This window comes from Bufo bufo, chromosome 1 (assembly GCF_905171765.1).
Source record: "Bufo bufo chromosome 1, aBufBuf1.1, whole genome shotgun sequence".
NCBI lineage: Eukaryota > Metazoa > Chordata > Amphibia > Anura > Bufonidae > Bufo > Bufo bufo.
Window position 1 is genome coordinate 227,501,689 of NC_053389.1, and position 25,546 is coordinate 227,527,234.

At 45.3% G+C, this 25,546-nt stretch overlaps 1 protein-coding gene across 1 annotated transcript in view; it reads left to right on the forward strand.

The window, feature by feature from the left end:
- The window catches only part of TMTC1 (transmembrane O-mannosyltransferase targeting cadherins 1), a 49,309-nt gene extending 24,198 nt beyond the window's left edge, over positions 1-25,111 (forward strand). The window contains exons 8-20 of the mRNA XM_040436091.1: positions 296-485; positions 2,370-2,491; positions 4,133-4,300; positions 4,378-4,491; positions 5,077-5,220; positions 6,851-6,959; positions 9,617-9,719; positions 17,879-18,014; positions 19,260-19,404; positions 19,679-19,816; positions 20,243-20,365; positions 20,451-20,528; positions 22,582-25,111. Coding sequence (XP_040292025.1) covers positions 296-485; positions 2,370-2,491; positions 4,133-4,300; positions 4,378-4,491; positions 5,077-5,220; positions 6,851-6,959; positions 9,617-9,719; positions 17,879-18,014; positions 19,260-19,404; positions 19,679-19,816; positions 20,243-20,365; positions 20,451-20,528; positions 22,582-22,857 — 1,846 coding nt within the window. The 3' untranslated portion in view covers positions 22,858-25,111. The remainder of the gene's footprint in view (positions 1-295; positions 486-2,369; positions 2,492-4,132; positions 4,301-4,377; positions 4,492-5,076; positions 5,221-6,850; positions 6,960-9,616; positions 9,720-17,878; positions 18,015-19,259; positions 19,405-19,678; positions 19,817-20,242; positions 20,366-20,450; positions 20,529-22,581) is intronic.
- The last annotated feature ends 435 nt before the right edge of the window (positions 25,112-25,546 follow it).

The window sequence follows — 25,546 nt, forward strand, 5'->3', positions numbered from 1 at the left end:
CATATAATTGATCAAAAATATGTTGGCCCCATCTACCAAACATCAAGGTGGCTTCTCATCAGATAGGACCTACTCTAACACGGCGTGTCCAGCTCTAGGCAGGTGGGCGGGAGTGCTAAGTTCCACAGAAGATGCCTACTCTTCTACTATATACATAATCTAATTATTATATCATATCTATCTCTCTATCTATCTCTGTCAATCATCTTGGTAGGTATGTATCTATCTGTCTGTCTATCTATCTGTCTATCCATCTATCTCTCCATAATGATTTATATTTTGCTTTGTGTTGCAGATTCCTGACCTTCTCCTACCTCCTTGCGTTCAATGCCTGGCTGCTGCTTGGCCCTATCACTCTGTGCTATGATTGGCAGGTGGGCAGCATCCCCCTCGTGCACTCTATTTGGGACATACGCAATGTATCAACTCTCCTGTTGTTAGCCGTACTCCTCTCCCTCGGACTGAAGTGTTTGACTGGGAGCAAGGTAATTCACACTTTGCAAAGTGCATCAGTTAGAGTCCGGCAGCCATGGACTGGGCAACAGCTGGAAAGACCAATTTTCCAACCCGTTACAGATCTCTTCCACAAGAGGCAGTTACAGTGGAAATATTTTATTACTGTATGTGTCAGCGTTTTGCACTGAATCCATTGCAGTACCACTCCTGACCATTGGGTGTGCTGTTCAGGTGCATGAGTTAATGGTACACTAGAGCAGATTTACTAATCCTGTAGAATGTGTAAACCTGCACCAGCTTTATCACAGGGGTTCAGGCTGGATGATAACTGTGGTGCACGGATAGACACTTTGGTTGGCTTACTTTCAGACAGAATTTTACACCAGAATTGTGGCGCAATTTTGGTGCAAAACCTTTCTTCTTAGGACACACCCATTCCACACAAAGCCACGCCCCTTCCCTTTAAGTCACAACCTTTGTAAGGCACAGAAACTTTCTTTAAAACAAGATATGCCAAATTGCACTACTTTTGGTGCAATTGATGCCAAAATCTAGGTGTACTCACGTTAGTAAATGTGGGCCACAGCCCCTTAGTGGTATCATTTTTATTGTAGGTGATTACATTTTTTCTCCAAAACAGAGATTTATTTTTTTCTTATATATATTGTTATTCATTTTTAGAGTGATCAACCCTTTAGGGTTATTTTAGGTACTGTTAATCTGCATAGTTTGTGATCGCCACACCCTGACCACTGGGGCCGCTGCCAGAGAGTCACCCTGTGGGACCCCAAGAAATATGTCTTCCTCCCTGCGTTTCCTCCATGAACGCGATTGTTATCGTCCTGGCAGGAAGCAGATATCATGCTGTTAAATAACTGCCTGGAAACTCCATTTTTTCCAACACCTTCCATAGAATTTATCTGGTTGGCGTACACGGCGCCGCTGGTGTTTGTGTTAATAACTGCGACCCCGGGTCACCACGTCACGCTGATACTGCTGTGTTTGGCTTGAAGGCATTGCTATTAAAGTATGGCCCGTTCCCCCTTCCTCCGATCACTTTATTATTTCTGGTAATCATTGTTATGACAATCAATATGTCCGCAAATGTGATTAGGGATCCAGTAACTAACAAGCGTTGCCTTCAGGACCATATTAAAGCTGACTGTACTGTAGTAGTCCTTACCCAGCTTTCCCAGAATTAGATATAACTATGAAATAGACCCCACTCATATGTGTCACATTTAAAGGGCATCTGTCAGCAGATTTGTACCTGTGAAACTGGCTGACCTGTTACATGTGCGCTTGGCAGCTGAAGACCTCTGTGTTGGTCCCATGGTCATATGTGCCCGCATTGCTGAGAAAAATGAAGTTTTAATATATGGAAATGAGCCTCTAGGAGCAACGGGGGCGTTACCATTACACCTAGAGACTGTGCTCTCTCTGCAACTGCTGCACATTGATTGACTTAACCAGGAAGTGTAAATGTCATCACACCTGGTCCTGTCAATCAAAGGGCAGAGAATGCGGCAATTGCAGAGAGCAGGTGTAAAGGCAACGCCCCCGTTGCTCCTAGAATCTCATTTACATATATGAAAACATCATTTTTCTCAAAAATGTGGTCACATATGAACATGGGAACAACACAAACGCCTTCAGCTGCCAAGCGCACATGTAACAGGTCAGCCAGTTTCACAGGTACAAATCTGCTGACATACGCCCTTTAATGTTGGAATCCCATATAGGGGATAATTTAAGCCCCCCACTCTGACCGGAATGCCCCCAGACACATGCTTTTCTAATGAAATGTACACAAGCCCCACCCATAAAGATGGTATAATCCTCAGTGCTGCCTCTGTATACCGTACAGAAGCGCTGCAGCCTGTACCGTAATAATATTTCTGTGTCTTCTGCAGAGGGCGGGCCATCGGGAAGTCGTGGTGGGCCTTCTCTTCTTGGTCTTCCCCTTCATACCAGCCAGCAATCTTTTCTTTAGGGTTGGTTTTGTGGTAGCTGAACGCGTTCTCTACATGCCCAGGTATGACTCATTCTAATTCGTAGGGAATTATGTTATTCAAGCTCTGCTTGCTGTATGCGAGTGGAATATCTGAATGGAAACGTATGAAAACCTTTCCTGCTGACACAGCTGCAAGATACAGCTGTGTGAACAGGACCAGGTCACAATAGGTTTTTTAACTTCTGTGTGTAAACAAGAATGTTCCTATTCACAGACAGCAAGCAGAGTTTTTTGAAAATGCTTTGGAATTTTGAGACAAAGTATAAGTAAAAATCTCAGTTAATCCTTGTGTTGTCTTCTGTTTTCAAGTTGTTATACATTTTATTTACTTGTTACTTCTGTACGTGGTGCTGGGTGACAACCACTGTGGCTGCTCTGTCATGACAAAATCCCCAGCAGGTTGTCACCCAGTTTTCCTAGAGCCCTGAAGAACAAATCCTTGTATCGCCTCAGAATTTGGTAGGTTTCTCAATCAGGGAAAGTTGGGTGACAAGGCCGATATAACCAGGGATTTGTGTATATTTTACCTGAAAAGCAGCTGCTATGAGGAAAATATTGCAAAATATGATTGCCAGATATCAATATGGCGGCCATGCTTGTAACTGGTTCATACTCCCATAGCTTCCTGCTTCGCATACCATGTTCACATGCGCTGTTATTGCTGGGATTTCTGTTTATTTTTTATTTTTTTTTGAGGGGGGGGGGGGGGATTTAAAGAAGACTTGTCATCTCCACCGACATGTCTGGTTTAGTAACTACTTGCATCCACCATGTAGTAACAATTCTGCAGCATTTATTTTTATGACTCTATGGTGTGCTGTTCCTTTATTATTCCTGCCAGAAATTATGAATGTTTGCAATGAAGGTCCAGATGGGTGTTACCAGTTGGGGGGGCTCCCTGCACAGTTTGATACTGGCAGCTCAGATTGGGTAGTGTCAGGTACACACCCCCAACTGGAAACACCCAGCTGGACCTTCATTGCAAACTGCTAGCAAATTATTCATAACTTATAGAAGAAATAATAGAAGAATGGCACAACACAGAGTCATAAGAATAGATGCTCCAGAATTGTTATTATGTGGGGGATGCAAGTAGTTACTAAAACAGACATGTCAGGAGAGGTGACAGCTCCTCTTTAAAGGGGTTTTCCCATCACATACAATGGGGGCATATCGCTAGGATATGCCCCCATTGTCTGATAGGTGCGGGTCCCACGTCTGGGACCCGCACCTACAACGAGAACGGAGCAGGGAAATGAATGGAGGGTGCACTGCGCATGCGCAGCCGCCCTTCATTTATTTCAATGGGGCTGCCTAAAATAGCCAAGCGCTGGCTCGACTATTTCCATCTGCCCCATAGAAATGAATGAGAGCAGGGGCCGCGCGTGCGTTTGGTGGTGGACGGACCTCGGGAAACCCGGGGTTCTCCAGCCACCATTCTCCGTTCTCCAGAGGTGGGACCCGCACCTATCAGACAATGGGGGCATATCCTAGCGATATGCCCCCATTGTATGTGATGGGAATACCCCTTTAAGTAAAAAATATTGTGCTAACCAGAAGAGGCGCCAATACTTTTCTGTCCTTTCTCCCCATAGATTTTTACAGGGGGTGTGAATACTTTTATTTAGGTGATTATGGTCTGTGCTTCTCTTCTGTCTGCAGCATGGGTTTCTGTATACTTTGTGTCCACGGATTGAGAAGACTGTCCTCCCGGGTTGGTCCTAGAGGATCGTCTGCCATAACGTTCTGTTTCCTTCTCCTCCTCGTCCTCTTCTCCTGTAAGTCGGTGTCGCAGACTGAGTGCTGGCGCTCCCGGGAGTCACTGTTCAGGTATAGAGTGGAGCAGTAAACCAGAGTACGCCAGTCACAGTGAGTGGTTGCTCATCCGTCACTTGTGTCTGTCACAGATCTGGAGTTGAGACGCTACCGCACAACGCCAAAGTACATTACAACTACGCCAATTTTCTTAAGGACCAGAATAGAAAGGAGGAAGCGATAAACCACTACCAAACCGTCCTAAGGTACAAAAAAGTGGTAATGTGCCCATGGAGCTTACAACTTTTTCCTTATATATGATACAGAGGGTTAACCATGATAAACATTGATGGCACCTTCATCAGTGTCTTATCAATGGGGGCCCAACCAAGGTTAAATCTCATTAAAATGCTGGGTTATTAGGTGCCATCACCAAGTCACATCCAAAGCTGCATTCAAAAGTCTGGAATGTGTGAGCACTGTGCTGGCCAACACACCCCTTACAGCTTCTCCAGGTCTCAGGGTGAATTGTAGGAAGCTTTGTTCTCTGCATAAGAAACTACCATACAGTGCCTTATATAAAAACCACCTCTTCCAGACTCTGCCGATCACGCCCTGTGCAGGCGTCCAGCCAGCCGTCCCTGCGCTGAAAAGGGGAAGCAGCAGAAACAGAAGTGCACGCAGCACAGTTATTGCACAGCTTTCTTGTCCTGAGAGCTAAAGCAAAGCCAGCAGGATTTTAAATGCAGCTCTGGGTGCGTCTGGAGTAGATGTAATATGCTGCATCAGTAAAAGACAAATAAAATGTAGACCTGTGGACAGTTTACTAATGGTTCTGCTCTCTGCCATAGGTTATACCCACAGCACCCCAGCGCTCTTAACAATCTTGGCACACTGACCACAAACGTTACAGCGGCTGAGGAATATTACAGGACGGCGCTGGAAATCAGCCCTCAGCACAGCCGGGCACTGTTCAACCTGGGAAATTTGCTGCGGTAAGGAAGTGGTCACTTAATTGACATCCTTCTCTGTGCAGGGATCGACAAATACTCATTTTATGGTAATCTTGGTGGAGAAGCAATGCAGAGAGCTATGGGCACCAAGCACTAGCAATATTTCAGCAGGATAATGCCACTCTACTAAAATGTGAAATGATTTTAGGAACATAGCAAGGAGTATAAGTTGGTGACTTGGCCACCACTGTCCCCAGACCTCAGTCTGATTGAAGATCTGTTATGTTGGAAAAACAAGTCCAATCCATGAATCCACAACTTACAGGACTTAAAGGGTGTCAGTCATGTCCCTCAAGCACTGTTTACTGCAGTACTACATGAGAAGTACTGCCGACATGACGTCCAGATCGCTACTTTATATGTAGATACTCCCCCTGTTTCCCCGCTGTGTCGCCGCAAGATGCTGCTGCAATACCTTAACAAGCCACGTCCACGTAATGGAGAGGACCTCCTTAGCATGAGCGCATGAATCCTATCAATGTAGTACAGCAGTGCTTTGTGACGGCACAGTGGGTAAATGGAGGTGAGTATATGCACATGTAAAGTAGCCACCTGGAGTTGGTGTCAGCAGTACTATTCATGTACTACTACAAACTCCCCTTTTAATAGGACTGCAAAAACAAACACGGGAGTTACTCCGGATGTCCGTTCCGCAAAGAATAGAACATGTCCTATTATTGTCCACATTACGGACAAGGATAGTACTGTTCTATTAGGGGCCAGCTGTTCCGTTCTGCAAAATATGGAATACGCACGGACGTCATCTGTATTTTTTGCGGATCCGTGTTTTGCGGGCCGCAAAATACATACGGTTGTGTGCATGAGCCCTTATTCTTATATGTCTTGCACACTTCAAATCTGTACCCTACACTCTAGCACTTTAAGTTAAAAGGGTTCTGCACTTTGTTTAAACTAATGATCTATCCTCTGGATAGATTATCAGCATCTGATCGTCGGGGGTCCGACACCCGTGACCCCCACCGATCAGCTGTTTGAGAAGGCAGCGGCGCTCCAGCAGTGCCGCGGCCTTCTCACTGTTTACCGCCGGCCCAGTGACGTCACGACTAGTATCAACTTGCCTGGGCGGGGCTAAGCTCCATTCAAGTGAACAGAGCTTAGCCCCGCCCAGGCAAGTTGATACTAGTCGTGACGTCACTGGGCCTGCAGTAAACAGTGAGAAGGCCGCGGCACTGCTGGAGCGCCGCTGTCTTCTCAAACAGCTGATCGGCAGGGGTCCCGGGTGTCGGACCCCAGCCGATCAGATGCTGATGATCTATCCAGAGGATAGATCATCAGTTTAAACAAAGTGCAGAACCCCTTTAAAGGGGTTGTCCGAGTTAAATAAAAAGTCGGACGGTGTAAAATAACAAAATAAGGATACTTAGCACTTTTTCCCCTGCTGCTGCTTCCAATGCTGCCTCTGGTCCTGCGCACTTGACGTCATCTTGCTGGCTGCAGCTGTAACATTTCTTGCACACAGGTCACCATGCAGCCGTATGTGGGACATCACTGCTGGGGCCAGTGATTGGCTGCAGTGGTGACGTGGTGTGCACAGAACGTCAATGCTACAGCCACAAAATCTCTTAGTGCGGCCTATTTGTATCTTCTGCAGGACTCAGGGCAGGAATGGAGACGCTGAGGTCGTTTTAAGGGAGTCTCTTCTTCATGGTCCATACTTTGCTGATGCCTATTCCAGTCTGGGATCATTGCTGGCTGACCAGGTGAGATTGTAGCATGCATCTTGTGCTCACTCCTCCTCCTGATTGATGTCATTGTATCATTGGCTCTATGTTCTGGAGCAGAACTATTGATCTGGAAGCCCTTGTGTCTAGGAACATACCAGGCTCGAATATGTCGTATAGGAGGGTGATTCGTTAACCCCTTCAGAGACCCCCTCAGCAGTAACACATATTGTATATTTTTCATTGCCCTCCGCCAATCATCCATACACTTTTGGAAGACATCAGAATCCAATGATTGTGACTTGAGGTTTGGAGGTTTACCACAGGCCATCTCCACCCCTGTTTAAAGTTGTTTCTGCTCGTTTATTTGTCCTTTTAAAGAAACAATCCAGGAAGAACTGATAGACTGCCTTAGGCCTCATGCACACGACCGTTGTGTGCACCCGTGGCCGTTGTGCCGTTTTCCGTTTTTTTTCGCGGACCCATAGACTTTCAATGGGTCCGTGGAAAAATCGGAAAATGCACCGTTTTGCAGCCGCATCCGTGATCCGTGTTTCCTGGCCGTGAAAAAAATATGACCTGTCCTATTTTTTTCACGGCCAACGGTTCACGGACCCATTCAAGTCAATGGGTCCGTGAAAGAACACGGATGCACACAAGATTGGCATCCGTGTCCGTGATCCGTGGCCGTAGGTTAGTTTTTATACAGACGGATCCGAAGATCCGTCTGCATAAAGCTTTTTCAAAGCTGAGTTTTCACTTCGTGAAAACTCAGAACCGACAGTATATTCTAACACAGAAGCGTTCCCATGGTGATGGGGACGCTTCTAGTTAGAATACACTACAAACTGTGTACAAGACTGCCCCCTGCTGCCTGGCAGCACCCGATCTCTTACAGGGGGCCGTGATCAGCACAATTAACCCCTTCAGGTGCGGCACCTGAAAGGGTTAATTGTACTATCATATCCCCCTGTAAGAGATCAGGGCTGCCAGGCAGCAGGGGGCAGACCCCCCCCCCCCTCCCCAGTTTGAATATCATTGGTGGCCAGTGCGGCCCCCCCCCCCCTCCCTCTATTGTAATAATTCGTTGGTGGCACAGTGTGCGCCCCCCCCCCCCTTCCTCCCTCTATTGTAATAAATCGTTGGTGGCACAGTGTGCGCCCCCCATTGCCCCCCCCCCTCTATAGCATTAACAACGTTGGTGGCCAGTGGGCAGCCTCCCATCTCCCCCCCCCTCCCCCCCATCATCATTGGTGGCAGCGGAGTTCCGATCGGAGTCCCAGTTTAATCGCTGGGGCTCCGATCGGTAACCATGGCAACCAGGACGCTACTACAGTCCTCGTTGCCATGGTTACTTAGCAATAGTACAATAGTAGAAGATTAATACTTACCTGCTGCTGCGATGTTCGTGTCCGGCCGGGAGCTCCACCTACTGGTAAGTGACAGCCTCAGGTCTGTGCGGCGCATTGCTAAATGAACCGTCACTTACCAGTAGGAGGAGCTCCCGGCCGGACACGAACATGACAGCTCCCAGGTAAGTATGAATCTTGTACTATTGCTAGTAACCCGCTGCCACCAATGATCGGGGGGGGGGGGGGGGGGGCGCAAGATGGGAGGCCGCACACTGGCCACCAATGTTGTTAATGCTATAGAGGGAGGGGGGCCAATGATTGCCACCAACAATTTATTACAATAGAGGGAGGAAGGGGGGGGGGGGGGGGCGCACACTGTGCCACCAACGAATTATTACAATAGAGGGAGGAAGGGGGGGGGAGGCGGGGGGGGGGGGGCACACTGTGCCACCAACGAATTATTACAATAGAGGGAGGAAGGGGGGGCGCACACTGTGCCACCAACGATTTATTACAATGGAGGAAGGGGGGGGGGGGGCCGCACTGGCCACCAATGATATTCAAACTGGGGAGGGGGGGGGGGTCTGCCCCCTGCTGCCTGGCAGCCCTGATCTCTTACAGGGGGATATGATAGTACAATTAACCCCTTCAGGTGCAGCACCTGAGGGGTTAATTGTGCTGATCACGGCCCCCTGTAAGAGATCGGATGGCAGTCATGTACACAGTTTGTAGTATATTCTAACTAGAAGCGTCCCCATCACCATGGGAACGCCTCTGTGTTAGAATATACTGTCGGAAATGAGGTTTCACGATCTAACTCATATCCGACAGTATATTCTAACATAGAGGCATTCCCATGGTGATGGGGACGCTTCAAGTTAAAATATACCATCGGATTGGAGAAAACTCCGATCTGATGGTATAAAAGGGACTCCGGACTTTACATTGAAAGTCAATGGGGACGGATCCGTTTGAAATGGCACCATATTGTGTCAACGTCAAACGGATCCGTCCCCATTGACTTGCATTGTAATTCAGGACGGATCCGTTTGGCTCCGCACGGCCAGGCGGACACCAAAATGACTTTTTTTTCATGTCCGTGGATCCGCCAAAAATCAAGGAAGACCCACGGACGAAAAAACGGTCACGGATCACGGACCTACGGACCCTGTTTTTGCGGACCGTGAAAAAAAACGTTCGTGTGCATGAGGCCTTATGCGTAGTGCATAGTGCGTAGAGGTTCACGACAAAGGACAGAATCCCTGTGCCATGCTGTTCCCCTTAGGCCTCAAAGTTCCAGTTTTTTACTTTCATATTCCACCTCATTTCTTGTTCTCTACTCAGAAGCGGCATCATGAAGCCGAGGGGGTTTACCTGGCTGGAATCAAGAACTGCCCTGAAAGTTCTGACCTGCAGAACAATTATGGGGTTTTTCTAGTGGATGTGGGTAAGTGATGTATTGCGGTCTTATCACCATGCTCATGGATTACATTACATTTGCCCCCCCGTTAGAATCTTCAATGCTGCAGTGAATGTGATACTGTAGGAGCGTAGGGTACGAGATAACACACCATCAGGACAAGGTCGCTACATATCTGCTGCATTGAATTGTGGGAGCGCAACAGTTGTTTTTTTTTTAAACTCTTTTTATTAACAGGAAATAAAATAAAGTTACATTATATTGACATTCATTAATGATACAAGTCAGAGTACAAACAAGTATACCATATCTCAAAAATGTCTAGTATTTGCAACACTCATAATTGTTTCAGTGCTTTCGGTTACCCACTGCGCTGTTGCGGTCTCCTTATTCCCTCGAGCGGCGGCACCACTTCTACATCCTTCCAAGTATTCCCACTAAACCAATTATGCCATGGAACCCCGAGCCAGTAAAACAGCGTGTCGTAGTCTCGAGGATGAGTATTGTGTGTGCGGGGAGTCACACCACAAACCCCAGACCCTATCAAATTTTTGTGGTTTATTGCGGTGTTTAAACACCAGCACTATGTATGGAAGAATTTGGTTTACTTGTGGTCTCCACAAATTTGGTGTATTGGGATGGTACCATCTCAGGACAATGCATTTACGTGCCTTGAATAAAGACTCCTTTAAGAATATTGTCATGTAATGATCCCAGTTATCCTCATTTAATAATCCCAGTAGGCAAATCTCAGGTCTACACTCCACCCGAACCGGCAACAAGTCCGAAAGAAAGGAAGTAATTTCTTCCCAGAAAGCAGCAATTGGTCCACACCTCCAGATCATATGCCAGAAGTCTGCCTCTATTTCCCCACACCTTGGAGATGCTGTGGATGGTGCTCTGCCCATTCTGTACATCCTAGTTGGTGTGAGATATGTCTGATGAGTAATGTTTAACTGGACCATCTTATTGTTGACTGCTGGCGATACATGTAAATGTGATTCCAATTAATCTGATACGGATTCCTCAGTCAGTGTGGGTATTACTCTTTTCCATTTGTCTATTGTCTTGAGAGGGTTAGCTTTGACTTTTGCCCGTACCAGGTGCAAGTAAATTACCGACACCAGTCCTCTAGGTCCTTGGGTCTTAACGATTCCTATGAGTGGGAATTTAGATATTGTGGTGTTGGTAATCGGGAAACCCCTCTGTATGGCTGATCTAAGCTGTAAGTATTAAAAGAAGTGGGTTCGGGGGAATATTGTGTTTCTGTGCTAGTGCTTCAAATGTCACTCCCTGTTCATACACATCTCCGAGGGTTTTAACCCCTGCTATCTGCCATCTGTCTGCCCCCATGACCACTTGCATTTGTGGTAGTGATTGGTTAGCCCACAAAGGTATGTCAGATGGGATCCCTGTGAACTGGGTCAATTTTTTGGCCTCCCTCCAGGTCATTTGCGCCAGCTTGTGGAGAGGCAGCAGCGGTCTCTGAAATTTTGGAGGCATTTCCAGGACTGACCATAGTGTATAGCAGTTTAGATATTGTTTTAAAAAATATTCCCAGATGGGCAGTTCTTCAGAGGAATACCATGTGCTAATTAGCCTCAGGTTGGCCCGCTAAATAATATATGTGGTAGTCTGGTAATGCCATACCCCCTTCTACTTTAGGGTGTTTTAATGTATCCAGGCTTGATTTGGCTCTAGATCTTCCCCCATATTAAAGTCCTAGAAAGTGAATCTATTTCCTGGAAAACTGCTTTTGGGTACGTGTATTTCAGAATGTTGAAATGTATAAAGAGCTTTGGGAAGTATGATAATTTTGATGAAATTAATGCGTCCTGCTATTGAGATAGTTAAGGTCTTCCAGTTTTGTAGTTTATTCCGTATGTGGCCAATTGAGGGATGAATGTTGAGCGACAGGGCCTGGGAGTATTTTTTTGTTATAATTACCCCAAGATATTTAAATGTATCCACTACCTTCAGCATCTCCAAATGAGATGGGCCTGTCCAGTTTGCTCTGCCCAGAGGCATATATACTGATTTCCCCCAGTTAATTCTGAGGTCTGAGAACTCCCCATATTCATTTATCAGTTCTATTGCACCCTTAAGAGATGTGCTAGGTCCTGATAAATATAGAATCAGGTCATCTGCGTATAGCCCAATACGCGCCTCTTTCTCTCCCAGTTTCACCCCAGTTAAATTATTACTGTTCCTCACTCTAATTGCCAGTGTCTCAATCGCGAGAGCAAACAGGAGTGGTGATAACGTGCAGCCTTGTCTCGGGCCTCCGTGAAGCTGGAATGTTTCTGAAAGCTCCCCGTTTATTAATATTCTGCTCACCGGGTTGCTATATAGAAGAGTGATCCATTTAAGAAATTGTGGGCCAAAACCATACCCCTTTAGACACTGAAACACGAAGGCCCATTCCATGGAATCGAAGGCCTTGGCTGCACCAAAATGACAAAAAAAGAGGTTTATATGATTTTACTTGAAAAATGATGTTCAAAGGCCATATTAAAACGAATTTAGGAGTTACATAATTATAAAAATTTTGCATTACAATGTAAAAAAGACAACATGTCCACATGGTCAGGGCTGAGGCTAGCTCTCTTCTTACACGCTATGTTGCCTATTGCAGAGAAGAGGCGTTCCGATGGTGTGGATGTACTTGGGATAGACAAGACAAATAGGGCAGGGGGATCTGTGGATGGCATTGTTATGGGGGATCTGTGGATAGCACTGTTATGGAGGGGATCTGTGGATGGCAGTAGCACTGTTATGGGGAGGGGGATCTGTGGATAGCACTGTTATGGGGAGGGGAATCTGTGGATGGCAGTAGCACTGTTATGGGGAGGGGGATCTGTGGATGGCACTGTTATGGAGGGGATCTGTGGATGGCAGTGGCACTGTTATGGGAGGGGTATCTGTGGATGACACTGCTATGGGGGGGATCTATAGATGACACTATATAGCATCTTATGCTATATGTGTCATCCACAGATCTCCCCCATAACAGTGTCTCCCAATACACCGGCCCCGCTTCTCACAGCAGTATAATATCTAAAGAGTATTCCTTAACTGGCAGTAACTTTTACTTGAACTTTAAATCAGAGCTATGATCTTTATTACCTTACAAATACAATAAAGCCCCGGTAACAGGCAGAGTGGGCAGCGGCGTAACGTCACTCACTCACGTGACGCGCCTGCTCTGCCCACTTTATGAATGAAGTAGGCGGATCAGGTGCATCACGTGAGTAAGTGACGTTACGTCGCCGCCCGCTCTGCCTGTTACCAGAGCTTCATTGTAAGGTAATAAAGATGCGCTGATTTAAAGTTCAAGTAAAAGTTACTGCCAGTTAAGGACCCGCAGGCATAGCGCCTGACTGCCCGCTCCCGCCCGCATAGCAACAAATCGGCCGATTATTCGATAACGGGATTCGTCGACAACGAATCCGGTTATTGAATATTATCGGTAACTTTGATTAATCGTTGCAGCCCTAGTCTGAAGGATTGTTTGTTGCGTGTTAAGTGTCTGACCTGCAGTGTCCCTTATCGATAATATCGTTGAGGAGGGCGAGTTGTGACGGATCAGTTGGGACGCCGATTGGTTCCCTAGTTCAAATGCTGTCTGTTTCAAAAAGAATAATTTCCTATCTGCTTTGTCTTGAAGTATTATAAGTTATTTCCTGCCTGCTTGAAGACAAGCATTTCTGTTAAATTCAGTCGGGTGCTGAATATATTGTTGTTCTAATGTGCTGCACTGAGACTCCAGTTCTGTTTCTAACCGTTTGGTGTCTTTTTTAATGTGGGATATGCTAGAGTTTAGAGACCCACGAAGGAATGCTTTTAGAGTGTCCCATGTCAATGCTAAATTGGTCTTTTTTGCGTGGAATTCTAAGAATTCTTGCAACTGGAACGATGTCCCGTATGCTGAACCCAGTAAGTTCAGCCAGAATGGGTGTATGCTCATTCTGTACATTACTGAGGTAATGCCACGCGTTAGAATACCCAGCATTGGCGAATGGTCTGATATACCTCTAGGTAGATACAGTATAGACCGAAGACTTAACATAGTCAGCCCATTACCTAACATATGGTCTATTCGGGATAGGGAATTGTGACTACTGTTATAGCAGGAGTATGCCCTAGCTCTGGGATGTTTAGCTCCCCACAGGTCAAACCACCCGAACTCAGTTAGGAACATATTTAGTCTTGAAGGGCTCCCTGTCCCCGCTGGGTCTACTACATCTGTGAATCTGTCCAACGAGGGATCTACCGTCATATTGAGATCACCCATGCAAATTAATCTAGACTGCGGATAGGTGGCAGCAAATGTGGTAGCCTGATATAATACTTGCATAGAACCAGGGGGAGGATTATAAATACATAATAATGTGTATTGTACATTGTCAATGAGAGAGTGAACAAAGACATATCTGCCTTCCGAATCAACAGCCAGTTCTTTTACCTCCCAGCGCAGTTGTTTATGAATTAATAGGGAGACTCCTCGTGTAGAGAAAGTGTGATAGGAATGTGCGGCCCATTGAACCCAGGGTTTTTGTAAAATCTTAGAGGTGGTATTGTTGAGATGTGTCTCTTGAAGACATAGGACTTGTGTGGGCTAGAATTTCTAATAAAGGTAAACCCCATAGACCTCTTTTGGGGAATTTCCAGGCCTCTAACATTCCATGACACTATTTTTAACTCAGCCATGGATTCCACGGCAGACATGTGTTGTCATAAGTGGAGCGCAGCGCAGTGGGTATAGTAGTGTGTACCGTTCCTATATAGATAACTGCTTTTAACCAATAGAACATTATTATTTTCCGTTCAAACAGAAAGAACAGTTCAGAACTTAAACCTTTGCTTTGTATGCAAGTAATGAAATTTTGGGGTTGGTATCTACCCCAAACTATTGGCCAGTAAGTCCGGGATGCCTCCGCCTGTGATGAAGCATGTGGGCTGCAGCCATAAGAATGTTATAACCATTCTACTAGTGGGTATTAAGGCCCTATATCCTTAGCCAGAGTGTAATCATACAACACTATTTGACCATCAGAATTGAAGCAAGTAACTCAAACCCAGTTGTTGTCATTAGTTGGCGGCCAGGTCCTGGGTATAGCGAGAGTATCAGCGCCTTGGGTATCTTCTTCGTAGGGCCAGCCATTCCGACGCTTCTCCAGGGGAGGAAAAGAAGACTGCCCTGTCTCCGTCCACCACTCGGAGTCTTGCAGGATAGCCTATGGAATATGGGATGCTTGCTTCCCTCAGACGTCTTTTAACCTCCATGAACGTGGCGCGTTGTTTTTGAAGTTCCATGGAAAAGTCTGGAAATATGGAGACCCTAGCGCCATCAAATTAAATTTCCTGTCTTCTTCTGGCTAATGCTAGAATCTTGTCCCTATCCTTGCAGTTGAGAAATCTGTCAAGCATGGGGAGAGGTGGGGCCACTGTTGGTGGGGTTTTTTCTGGTACTTTGTGTGCCCGCTCCACTGCATAGCTGATGAGAACTCAGCATCAGGGAAGAGCTCTTTTATCCATTTTTCTATGAATTCATCCTTCTGCTCTCTCTGGTAAACCGATGATTCTGATATTGTTTTTGCAGAGCCTGTTTTCTAAATCATCCGCTTTTTGTTTCAAGAGCTCTGCTTTGGTATTTAGGTCAGAAATGGAATGTGGAACAGTATAACAGTAGCATCCTCTATGCTGGATATGCGCTCCTCCGTGTGCTGGACTCTTTTTATCGCAGGTTATGTAGGTCTTGACGTAGCAGCCCCAGATCAATTTTAACTTCATCTAGTTTCCATGTTAGGGATGTCTTACTGTACATGCTGTTATGGCGTCCAGGACTTGAACGGATACTTGTTTCAGTGTGAGTTCCCCCTGGTCCTCCCAGGAGATGTTGTAGGCACGGCTGTATCTGATGCCGTACTTGCCCTGCTATGGACGTTTCGTTGCGGTAATGGCGACCGCGATCCCTCCTCTGGGTGTCTAGCGAATTTGCACTGTTTTTCTGCAATACTCTGCGTTTTTTGTGGACCCATTGTTGTATCTGGGTACCTATCTGTCTGATGTAACAGTATCAGGCTCTGTACCTCTTGGGGCGCAGTATATTTCTGTATAGGTCCCTGCTATTATTTTGCTGAGGGATTATTGTTCCCTGGATTGCTGCATACAGTGATATACAGGGCAATAGCAATGTCCAGGCTCAGTGAATAGTTTGGAAGCCAAGAGCTCACTGATTACTTGTCACCTTTGCTATGCAGGCGCCTGTTATTTGGTGCGCTATCTCGCTCCTTCTTCACTAGATAATGGAAGGCAGGAAAAATGGCCGACTAGCGGCAAGACCAGAGGAGGGACTGCTGATATATCCGGGTCCCTCTAAACTTCAGCTGGTATCTCTTGCTGCCTTCCGCTCTCCCTTCTCCTCACCTTTTCTATCAGCAAGCCCGGCTCTGGGCTCGCTGCGGGTTCCCGGTCTGGCGTGTCACACTCCTCAGGTTCCCGGCGCTGCTTTTCACGCTCCCGGCTCAGCTCCACCGTACGCTGCCGCCGAGTTTTCTCCTGCACTGCCTGGCTCCTGTACCTTTCAGGGCTCTGTCAGGGGTCTGTACTCCTCAGATGGTGATGGATGAGGTCAGGATTTCTCCTTTTATTGCGGCTCCTCTGACTAGCGTCCGCTCATCTTAGCGGCTGGCCGACCCCCCTCAGCTCAACTGTTTTAAAAAAAAATTACCTACTGTTTGAATCAAGTATTTCTTTTAAAATTTTCCATATCGCTATCTATATTTTTAAAAATATATTGAAATCTTGCAGTTTTCACCCCGACCACAGAGCGCTGTAGTAAGCTGATACTTCTGGTGTTATACTTCCTGAAAATAGAAAATGTCTATCTATCCCTATCTATCTATATATCTATCTCCTATGTGTCTCCTATCTATCTAAGAATAAATAAATCAGGGAGCACCGCTGTAAATCAAGCAAATTCTGGAGTGCCAGCGGCTGAAGGGCGATCCCTCAAGCCCAAAAAGTACAAAAAATAAAGAAACTCTGCAGCGCTTCCGTGCACTTCTATGCTTCAGTCCCACTGAGAGGACTAAAACTTTGCATGATACCGGGTGAATAAACGCACATTAACGGAAGTGCCGCAGAGTTTCTTTTTCTTTTTTCTCCTATCTATCTGTCTATCTCATATCTATCTGTCTATCTCATATCTATCTATCTCCTATCTATCTATCTCCTTCCTATCTGTCTATCTATCATCTATCTATCTCCTATCTATCTCCTATCTATCTATCTATCTATCTATCTATCTCCTATCTGTCTATCTATCATCCATCTATCTATCTATCTCCTATCTGTCTATCTATCTATCTATCTTATCTATCTATCTCCTATCTATCTATCTCCTATCTGTCTATCTATCATCTATCTATCTATCTCCTATCTTTCTATCTCCTATCTATATATCTATCTATCTATCTATCTATCTATCATCTATCTATCTATCTCCTATCTATCTGTCTATCTATCTATCTCCTATTTGTCTATCTATCATCTATCTATCTATCTCCTATCTGTCTATCTATCTATCTTATCTATCTCCTATCTATCTATCTCCTATCTGTCTATCTATCTATCTATCTCCTATCTGTCTGTCTATCTCCTATCTATATATCTATCTATCTATCTATCTATCTCCTATCTATCTATCTATCTATCTCCTATCTATCTATCTATCTATCTATCTATCTCCTATCTATCTATCTCCTATCTATCTATCTATCTCCTATCTCCTATCTGTCTATCTATCTATCTATCTATCTATCTACCAAAGGTTGTGAGCAGCACAGCAGAAAACTTCGTAACAGGGTGCCAGCGGCTGTGGAAGCTATCCAACTTCCAAAAAGAGAAAAATTCCACCGCACTTCCAAGGAGTAAATAAAATAAAATGTGTTTTGATCACCAAAAAAACAGTCCTCTTACTGGGACTTTTCATATCTATCTATCTACTATCTTTATCTAATATCTATCCATCCATCTTCCGTGTGAAGGTGTGTCTGTCAGCACAGTCCTGTCAGACCCTAATTTACAGCCAGCAGAATTGTGACTGTGTATAGTGACACAATGTAATTACTAATTATTTATGACTTACAGAGCTGGCATTCTTGATTTGCTTTATTTTCCAGGAGCTCCACAGAAGGCTGTCTCTCATTACCTTCTTGCACTTCGGCTGCGCCCCAGTCATCACGTAGCTATGCTTAATCTTGGTCGCCTGTATCGTTCCCTCAGTCAAAATTCAGAAGCAGAGAAGTGGTACAAGAAGTAAGAACATAGCAGATGTGTATGGATGTGGTGTGGACGCAGGGGTGCTACTGGTATTAAAAGAAATGTCCATCCAGCTAAAGAAAACATGCCACGGTGTACCTGCAGGCAGCATGGTATACATCAGGAGGAGCTGAGCAGATTGATATATGGTTTTATGGAAAAAGATTCAGTAAAACTTGTAATTAACACATTTAAATCCCTACTATTTCTATGCTTAGGAGTCCAGTGGGCGGTCCTATCAGTGACTGACAGCCTTACCCTATATGAGTGTGTGTCAATCACTGAGTAGGGCCGCTCGGCTTACTAAAACAGATTGGGGGAGATTCATCAAGCCTGGCGTTCCCATATGCCACTCTTGATATCCCTGAGCTGGCGTGAGATGCACTTAATCTTAACAGATTAAGCGCATCTATGCCCTGCCGTCCGGCAGAAACCGTAGTCCCTCATTATGTTACTGGCAGTGGCCGTTTTTCTCCCATCTTTGGGAGACGCTTTGCTGTCATGTGACAGCGCACTGACAACCCCTAGGTTGGGAATTGGATTTACATAACTTGGTGGAGTCACATTTGATGGTGCAGGAAAATATGTGTCATGAGGGTAATAACCGCAAGCTGCTACTAATGTAAGACTGAATGTCGGGTTGGGATTTTTTTTACTTTTGCTGGAGTTGTCCTTTAAGAATGTTCTGATGTACGGCTATACTTTTGTACAGGTAAGGCTACTTTCACACTAGCGTTCAGAGAGGATCCGTCTGGTGTCTGCACAGACGGATCCGCTCCTATAATGCAGACGTTTGGATCCGTTCAGAACGGATCCGTCTGCATTATAGCTTAGAAAAAATTCTAAGTGTGAAAGTAGTTCAGACGGATCCGTCCAGACTTTACATTGAAAGTCAATGGGGGACAGATCCGTTTGAAAATTGAGCCATATTGTGTCATCTTCAAACGGATCCGTCCCCATTGACTTACATTGTAAGTCTGGACGGATCCGTTTGCCTCCGCACGGCCAGGCGGACACCCCGAACGCGTCCGCTTGCTGAGCGGAGCGGAGGCTGAATGCTGCCAGACTGATGCATTCTGAGCGGATCCGCGTCCACTCAGAATGCATTGGGGCAGTACGGATGCGTTCGGGGCCGCTTGTGAGACCCTTCAAACGGAACTCACAAGCGGAACCCCGAACGCAAGTGTGAAAGTAGCCTTACTCTCTGTCTTCTGACTTTCTCTGCTTGTGTCTTACTGCCAGGGCCGTGCAGATATCCCGAGATATTGATGTCATCTCTCCTCTTGGAGCACTGTATTACAACACAGGACAATATGACGAAGCCTTGCGTCTGTATAAGGAGGCGACGGCGCTACACCCACATAGTGTCCAGATACGCCTGTCACTGGTGAGCGGAGGGCGATGCTCTGGGCCCCTTGAGTCATCCTTTTCTTTAGAATTGTTAAAAATGTTATAGTCATATCTGTTTCTGGGAAAGCTGGGTGTCTATCAATATGGCCACATTACTGATTCCATCTGGGAGTCACTGCGCTTTTCCAGACTGCTAAGCATAAAATCTACCTGGCTCCGGGGCAAAAATCTGTAACAGTGGCAAGGTCTGGGTACTACTGATACCACTGCACCCTGCTCTAGGGTAACCTCTGTTTTCTGGGTGTTTGCAGGCACAGGTCCAGGCTGTGATGGGGCTGACACAAGAGGCCAAGGATCTTGCTTATCTCATAGCTGATGAAGTTCCTGATTGTATTGAATGTTTCCGGCTGCTGTCAGCGATCTACAGCAAACAAGAAGACCACTCCAAGGTGATGAATTTTCTACCTAATTCTAGCAAAAAACTGTAATGATAATGAGCAGTTGTAACTGATATTCTGGACCGGGGGTGGGGGTATTGGAGCTACAATGAGCATCTCCCACTCTAGAAGACCTGGCAAGTCCATTTATTGCTTAGACAGCCCATTGAGTTCAGTGGCAACATGCAATTCTTTATCTCCCCTGTGGTGGCGCTACAAGGGAATTGAACTCTTGCTGCCAGGTTCTCTCTAAGGTGGGGGTGGGAACCTTCTGACAAAAAGACATGGAGTGGACAACACCTTTAAGTTCCCGATAGTTTGGAGTATTAGTTGACTGAAATGTGCCAGAGTTCCAGTATGGCTTTGAAGAGCCCCCGAGATAGTGAGCTGGATTTTATCGTGGCATTTCTCTGATGGGCCCTGTATCTTCTTCCACAGGCTCTGGACATGATTGACATTGCTCTGAAGATGAAACCAAAAGATCCTAAACTAACATCGGAGCTTCACTTCACCAAAGGGAATCAGCTACGGGAGATAAACCAGCTGGACGAGGCCTTCCAGGTATCCAGACCTTCTGTATAATAATGACTGTAAAATCTGTGTTTATTTCGGACTGTGTGGCTTTTTATTATTTTGTGTCTTTTAGAGTTACAGTCTTGTGGCTGATCTGAGTCCCAAACAAGCCCAGGCCTGGATGAATATGGGAGGCATCAAGCACATTCAGGTAGTCACTAGGACACGGGTGGCCAACCTTACAGACACAAAGAGCCAAAAAAACGTATGACTACCAGGAGCCACAAGCTATACATTTACACAAAAGTAACCGTATTTTTCGCCCTACAAGAGTCACCTAGGTTTTAACAAATAAAAATAAGAGAAAAAAATATTTTTCATCGTATCTGAGGTCTGATAAAAATATTCTTTTCTTATTTTTCATTAGCAGAGAAAAAAAAGAAAAAATATATTTTTCATCAGACCTCAGATCAGACTCCTAAATCAGATCCCCAATTCTCATCTGACCTAAAATAAGATTCCCAAACCTCCAAATCAGACACCAATGCTCGGATCAGACAAATCAGACTCCCAGTGTCAGTGCTTAGATCCCCCCCCCCATTCTCAGATCTGACCCCCCCATGCTCAGACCTGACCAACCGATGAAACAGGACCCCCCATGCTCAGATCAGGACCCCCCTTCATGCTCAGATCAGAACCTCCCATGCTTGGATCAGACCCCCATTGCCCAGATCAGGACCCCCCCCCCCTTCATGGTCAGATCAGAAACTCCCATGCTTGGATCAGACCCCCATGCTCAGTTCTATAATTAAAGAAAATCTCTTCCCTCTCCTGATCAGGCACTGGGCTCCTGCTCAGGCACTTGCTACTCTGCATGTCTGACATGCTCTCCACTGTGACCTGATGAGCACAACGTCAGGTCATAGTGCGTGTCTCCACGTACAACGTTCTCACACTGTGTGCATCAGGACGTAGTGGAGAGTGAGCTGGAGCTGCAAAGTAGCAACAGTGCCTGATCAGGAAAAGAGATCTGAGCATGGAGTGGAGAGTGAGCCGCCTGACTGCTTCCCGGCTCCACAGCTAGAGCTACCATTGAAGAAGCAAAGAGCCGCATGCTGCTCAAGAGCCACGGGTTGGCCACTCCTGCACTAGGAGAGTGTTATATATATCCTAAAGACCAATCAGATACCCGCTTGTTGATAGTTTCCCTTATAACAGAACAGTATCTAATTGGCGGCAATCATCATACGCAATACCCTCAAAACTATAATGAGTTTCTATGTAGTTTGTAAATATCCATGTCACTAAAGCTGCCCATACTGATTCAAAAGCTGTTGGCCGACAGCTGCGTGTATGTCTCCCGACTCCTTCCCGGCTTCCCTATATACATACATGTTCAGCCGAAAGTCTATGCGTATTCTAAAGAGGAGACTTCTGGCGGTGGCTTGTCTCCTGGGAGAACTAAAGGATTAAGCAAAAACATTAATTTTACCTGATCCTTCTCCCCCCCTGACATCACAGGGGAGAGTTGGAAGCTTCCCACACACATAGGCGCATCTGCCAAACCTGACCTTCTCAGCAAAGATTGATGTGTATGGGGGCCTTAAAGAGGTTCTCAGGGCTTTCAATATTGATGACCTGTCCTCAGGATAGATCATCAATATCAGATCTGCTGTGGTCCGACACCCGGCAGCCCCGCCGATTAGCTGTTTGAAGAGAAGGCGCGCGCCGTGCCAGCGCTGCCTCCTCTTCACCGTTTACCTTCTCGCCGTCGCCTCTGCAGTGATGAGCAGGTGTAATTACACCTAACAGTCCCATTCATTTCAATAGGACGGATCGTTCCCATACACTTGTATAGGAGCGATCCTTACCATTGAAATGAAAGGGACGGCTTCGGTGTAATTACACCTGATCACCGTTGCAGAGGCGGCGGAGGTGCCGGGTGTTGGACCCCAGCAGATCTGATATTGATGATCTATCCTGAGGATAGGTCATCAATATTAAAAGCCCGGAGAACCCCTTTAAGTACGGTATCTGGAAGTACTGTTGCCTTTAGGGTCAAGTACTGATCGACAATATGGAAGTCAATTGACACTTGTCATTACAGTCGTATTCACTTTAGCATGATTTGAGGGGGTTGAGTGATTGCATGTACTTCCCCTGTATATCAGACATTATATGGCAGTTGTCAGTTACCCTATGAGAATTGTCAGTCACATTACGATAGCTCTCATGTTGATAACCTCACTGTATATGTTCTCTAGGGGGATTATATGGCCGCCCGAACCTATTATAAGAAGGCTGCCAAGCTGGACCCCGACAGCAAATTACTGAAAGAAAACCTTTCTAAACTTCAGCGCTTGGAAAGTAAATTAGAAAGAATTAAAGGGAGAGATGCAGGAGTTCCAGCAATGGACTCGCAGGATGGGAACACTGGACCCGAAAAAGCTTCTAGTGGACTTCACGAAAAAGAGAATAAAAATGCTGAAAACTCCATCAAAGGAATGGGAAATTCTGCAGCTGAATCACCAAAGATATAAGATTCAGAAGACAGGTACGAAAGAAGAGATCTACATGATGCTTGGGAGAGAAGAAGGATGTCCATAGGAAAGCCAAATCCTGATGGAGATGCCACATCTGCAGATGATGTCAGGTCTGGATGAGATGCAAGGTCTTAAGACTTGATGCAGAACACCCCAGCAAGACCCACTGACCCTACAACATCCTTAGGTCAAAAGACACAACTGAATCTAGGGTTCTGCCTCAGGGATCATAGGGTTTGAGAGAAGTGGTGGAGATGCACATTGTGGAGATGTCATGAACCGCTCTCCTATTGAAGGGGAATGTGGTATCCACCAGAATGTTGTTATAGTTTGATAAGGTTGGCTGTAGATCATCAGTCACGCTATGGCAGTTATCAGTCATACTATGGATGTTGCCTATCATCCAGTGGCCATTGTCAATCATTCTTAGGCAGTTGCCAGACATCTTATGACAGACGTTATTCATTCTATCACTGACCATACTTATCTGAGTGTGAATGCTTATTCAGATGGGGAGAGGAATGCCTCTGGTAGCAGCTGACAATCAAGCTGGTTGAATTTCAACATAACACATCTATCTTTCCCCGAGTCATACTAAAGGGGCCTTTATACTTCCCAAATATCGGGCGGATCAATGCTAACAAGCGTTTATATGAACGCTCATTAGTGATAATCTGCCAGTGTAACCGTGCCGCTGATTACTCAATGAACGAGCGAAACATTAGTTCATCGGGTAATAGGATCTCTCATGCAGTCACCTAAATCATCGATTACTGGTAGTAGATTGTGCCGGCAAACAATGATTCTGTATGGGGGCAAGCGATGGCATTAGTGACGCTCCTCCCCATACTGTGGAGGAGATCACTACATGTAATAGCAGAGGTCTCCTCCACAAACGAGCAGCCGATTGTCAGGAAGAAACGCTTCTTTCCCAACAATCATCTGCTCAATTGAGAACTGTAAAGGGGTCTTTAGGCAATGGTCCCTCATGTTATGACAGATTCAGAGAATTGTCAATCATCTTATGATGGTTGTAAATGATCAGACAGCTTCTCTCACAAATTCACAGACTTTGACCAGAGTAGCTGCAACGTGTATTATGGGGCAGAGTTAATTTCATCCATAGTTGCTTTACTTTTCCATAGCGTTTTCTTAATTCTCAGCATATAAACTGACAGTACTTTGTACTATATACACACAGAAAATTAGACAATATACACAGTAGCCAATCTGGACAAGTAGAACTGTAGTATAAAGTACAGGGGAGAGACAAGGTGACAGCCTAAATCACATAAGAAATGAGGCAGGAGTTGGATTTGTGACTCCAGTAGACTACAATGGTTACCAAAATCACCCATCACAACTCCTAGTTAACTTGGTGTAGCAGAGCCGACGTAGCCAAGAGAGAGAAAATGCACAGCAGCTCAGCAGTGACCAGTATCATCCACTACAGGGAGAGATGACGTCCATTGGGACTCACTTATCAAGTAGTGCAATGCGTATGCAGTACGGTAATGAAGGGATGTGAAACGCGTGGTTATCTTTGTGTGCTGATGTTTGCATGTCGTGATGCTGTGATACATGTGAACTATGTTGTATGTGCGCCGAAATGTTATGGAATCTACTGCATGCGGACTGGGGATATCTTCTTGACAATGAAGAAACACATTTTGCTTTATATATATACACCGGTTCTCAAAGCACAAAGCAAACCTACAATCCTGACTGTAATAATACTCCAATCATAAATTATTGAATGTAATATATATATACACATATATATATATATATATAGTATCGTGGTATAGAGAAGTTTATAGCAGAAGACGATGCAGCAGTGTCCTATTTTTTTACAGCAAAATATCTATATATTTAACAGAGAAGATCTATAAATCATCCCGATATGTTTCAGCATTTCCTCCATAACCAGGATGAATGGTCGGGAATCTGAAGATACTAAACTTCATGTATAAACACCCTTACAACCAATCAAATTCCAGAATGAAAGGAGGGATCTGATTTGCTGGTATGGTTAACACCTGGTTCTGATACATGAGGCGCAGTATTAATAATGCTTGAGATTTCATCATTTATTTATTGAGAGTATCTATTGGCTGCTAATATTCATGGGAATTATCAATGTTGAGTACAGAATGTGTAAGGATGACATTTATGTTCCTTACTGTGGCTGTGAATATGTTAAATGTCATAGTGTAATATTTCATCAAATAAAGTCAGACGTTTATTCTTTGCAGACAGCGTGTCGTCATTGTGTTATGTTTTTGCTCGCTCCGTACAGTATTGAAACGAAGTCGATTCGCTCATCCCTATACAAGAATATAGTTACTATAATACTGACTCCTATGTACAGGAATATAACTACTATAATACTGCCTCCTATGTACAAGAATATAACTACTATAATACTACCTCCTATGTACAAGAATAGAACTACTGTAATACTGCCTCATGTACAAGAATATAACTACTATGGGGGGGCGGAGCTTGACCGTCATCCTGACCGGCCGCATGTGAAGAGAGCTCTCTTCTCCATTACCCTACAAAGTGGTATATTTCGCTTCCTAACCGCACAAACATGGGGAAAGTCGGCAAGTATATGCCTAAAGACAAACCTGAACCCCTCAGACACGAAAGGGGACCCTCCGATATGGAGAAATACTTTAAT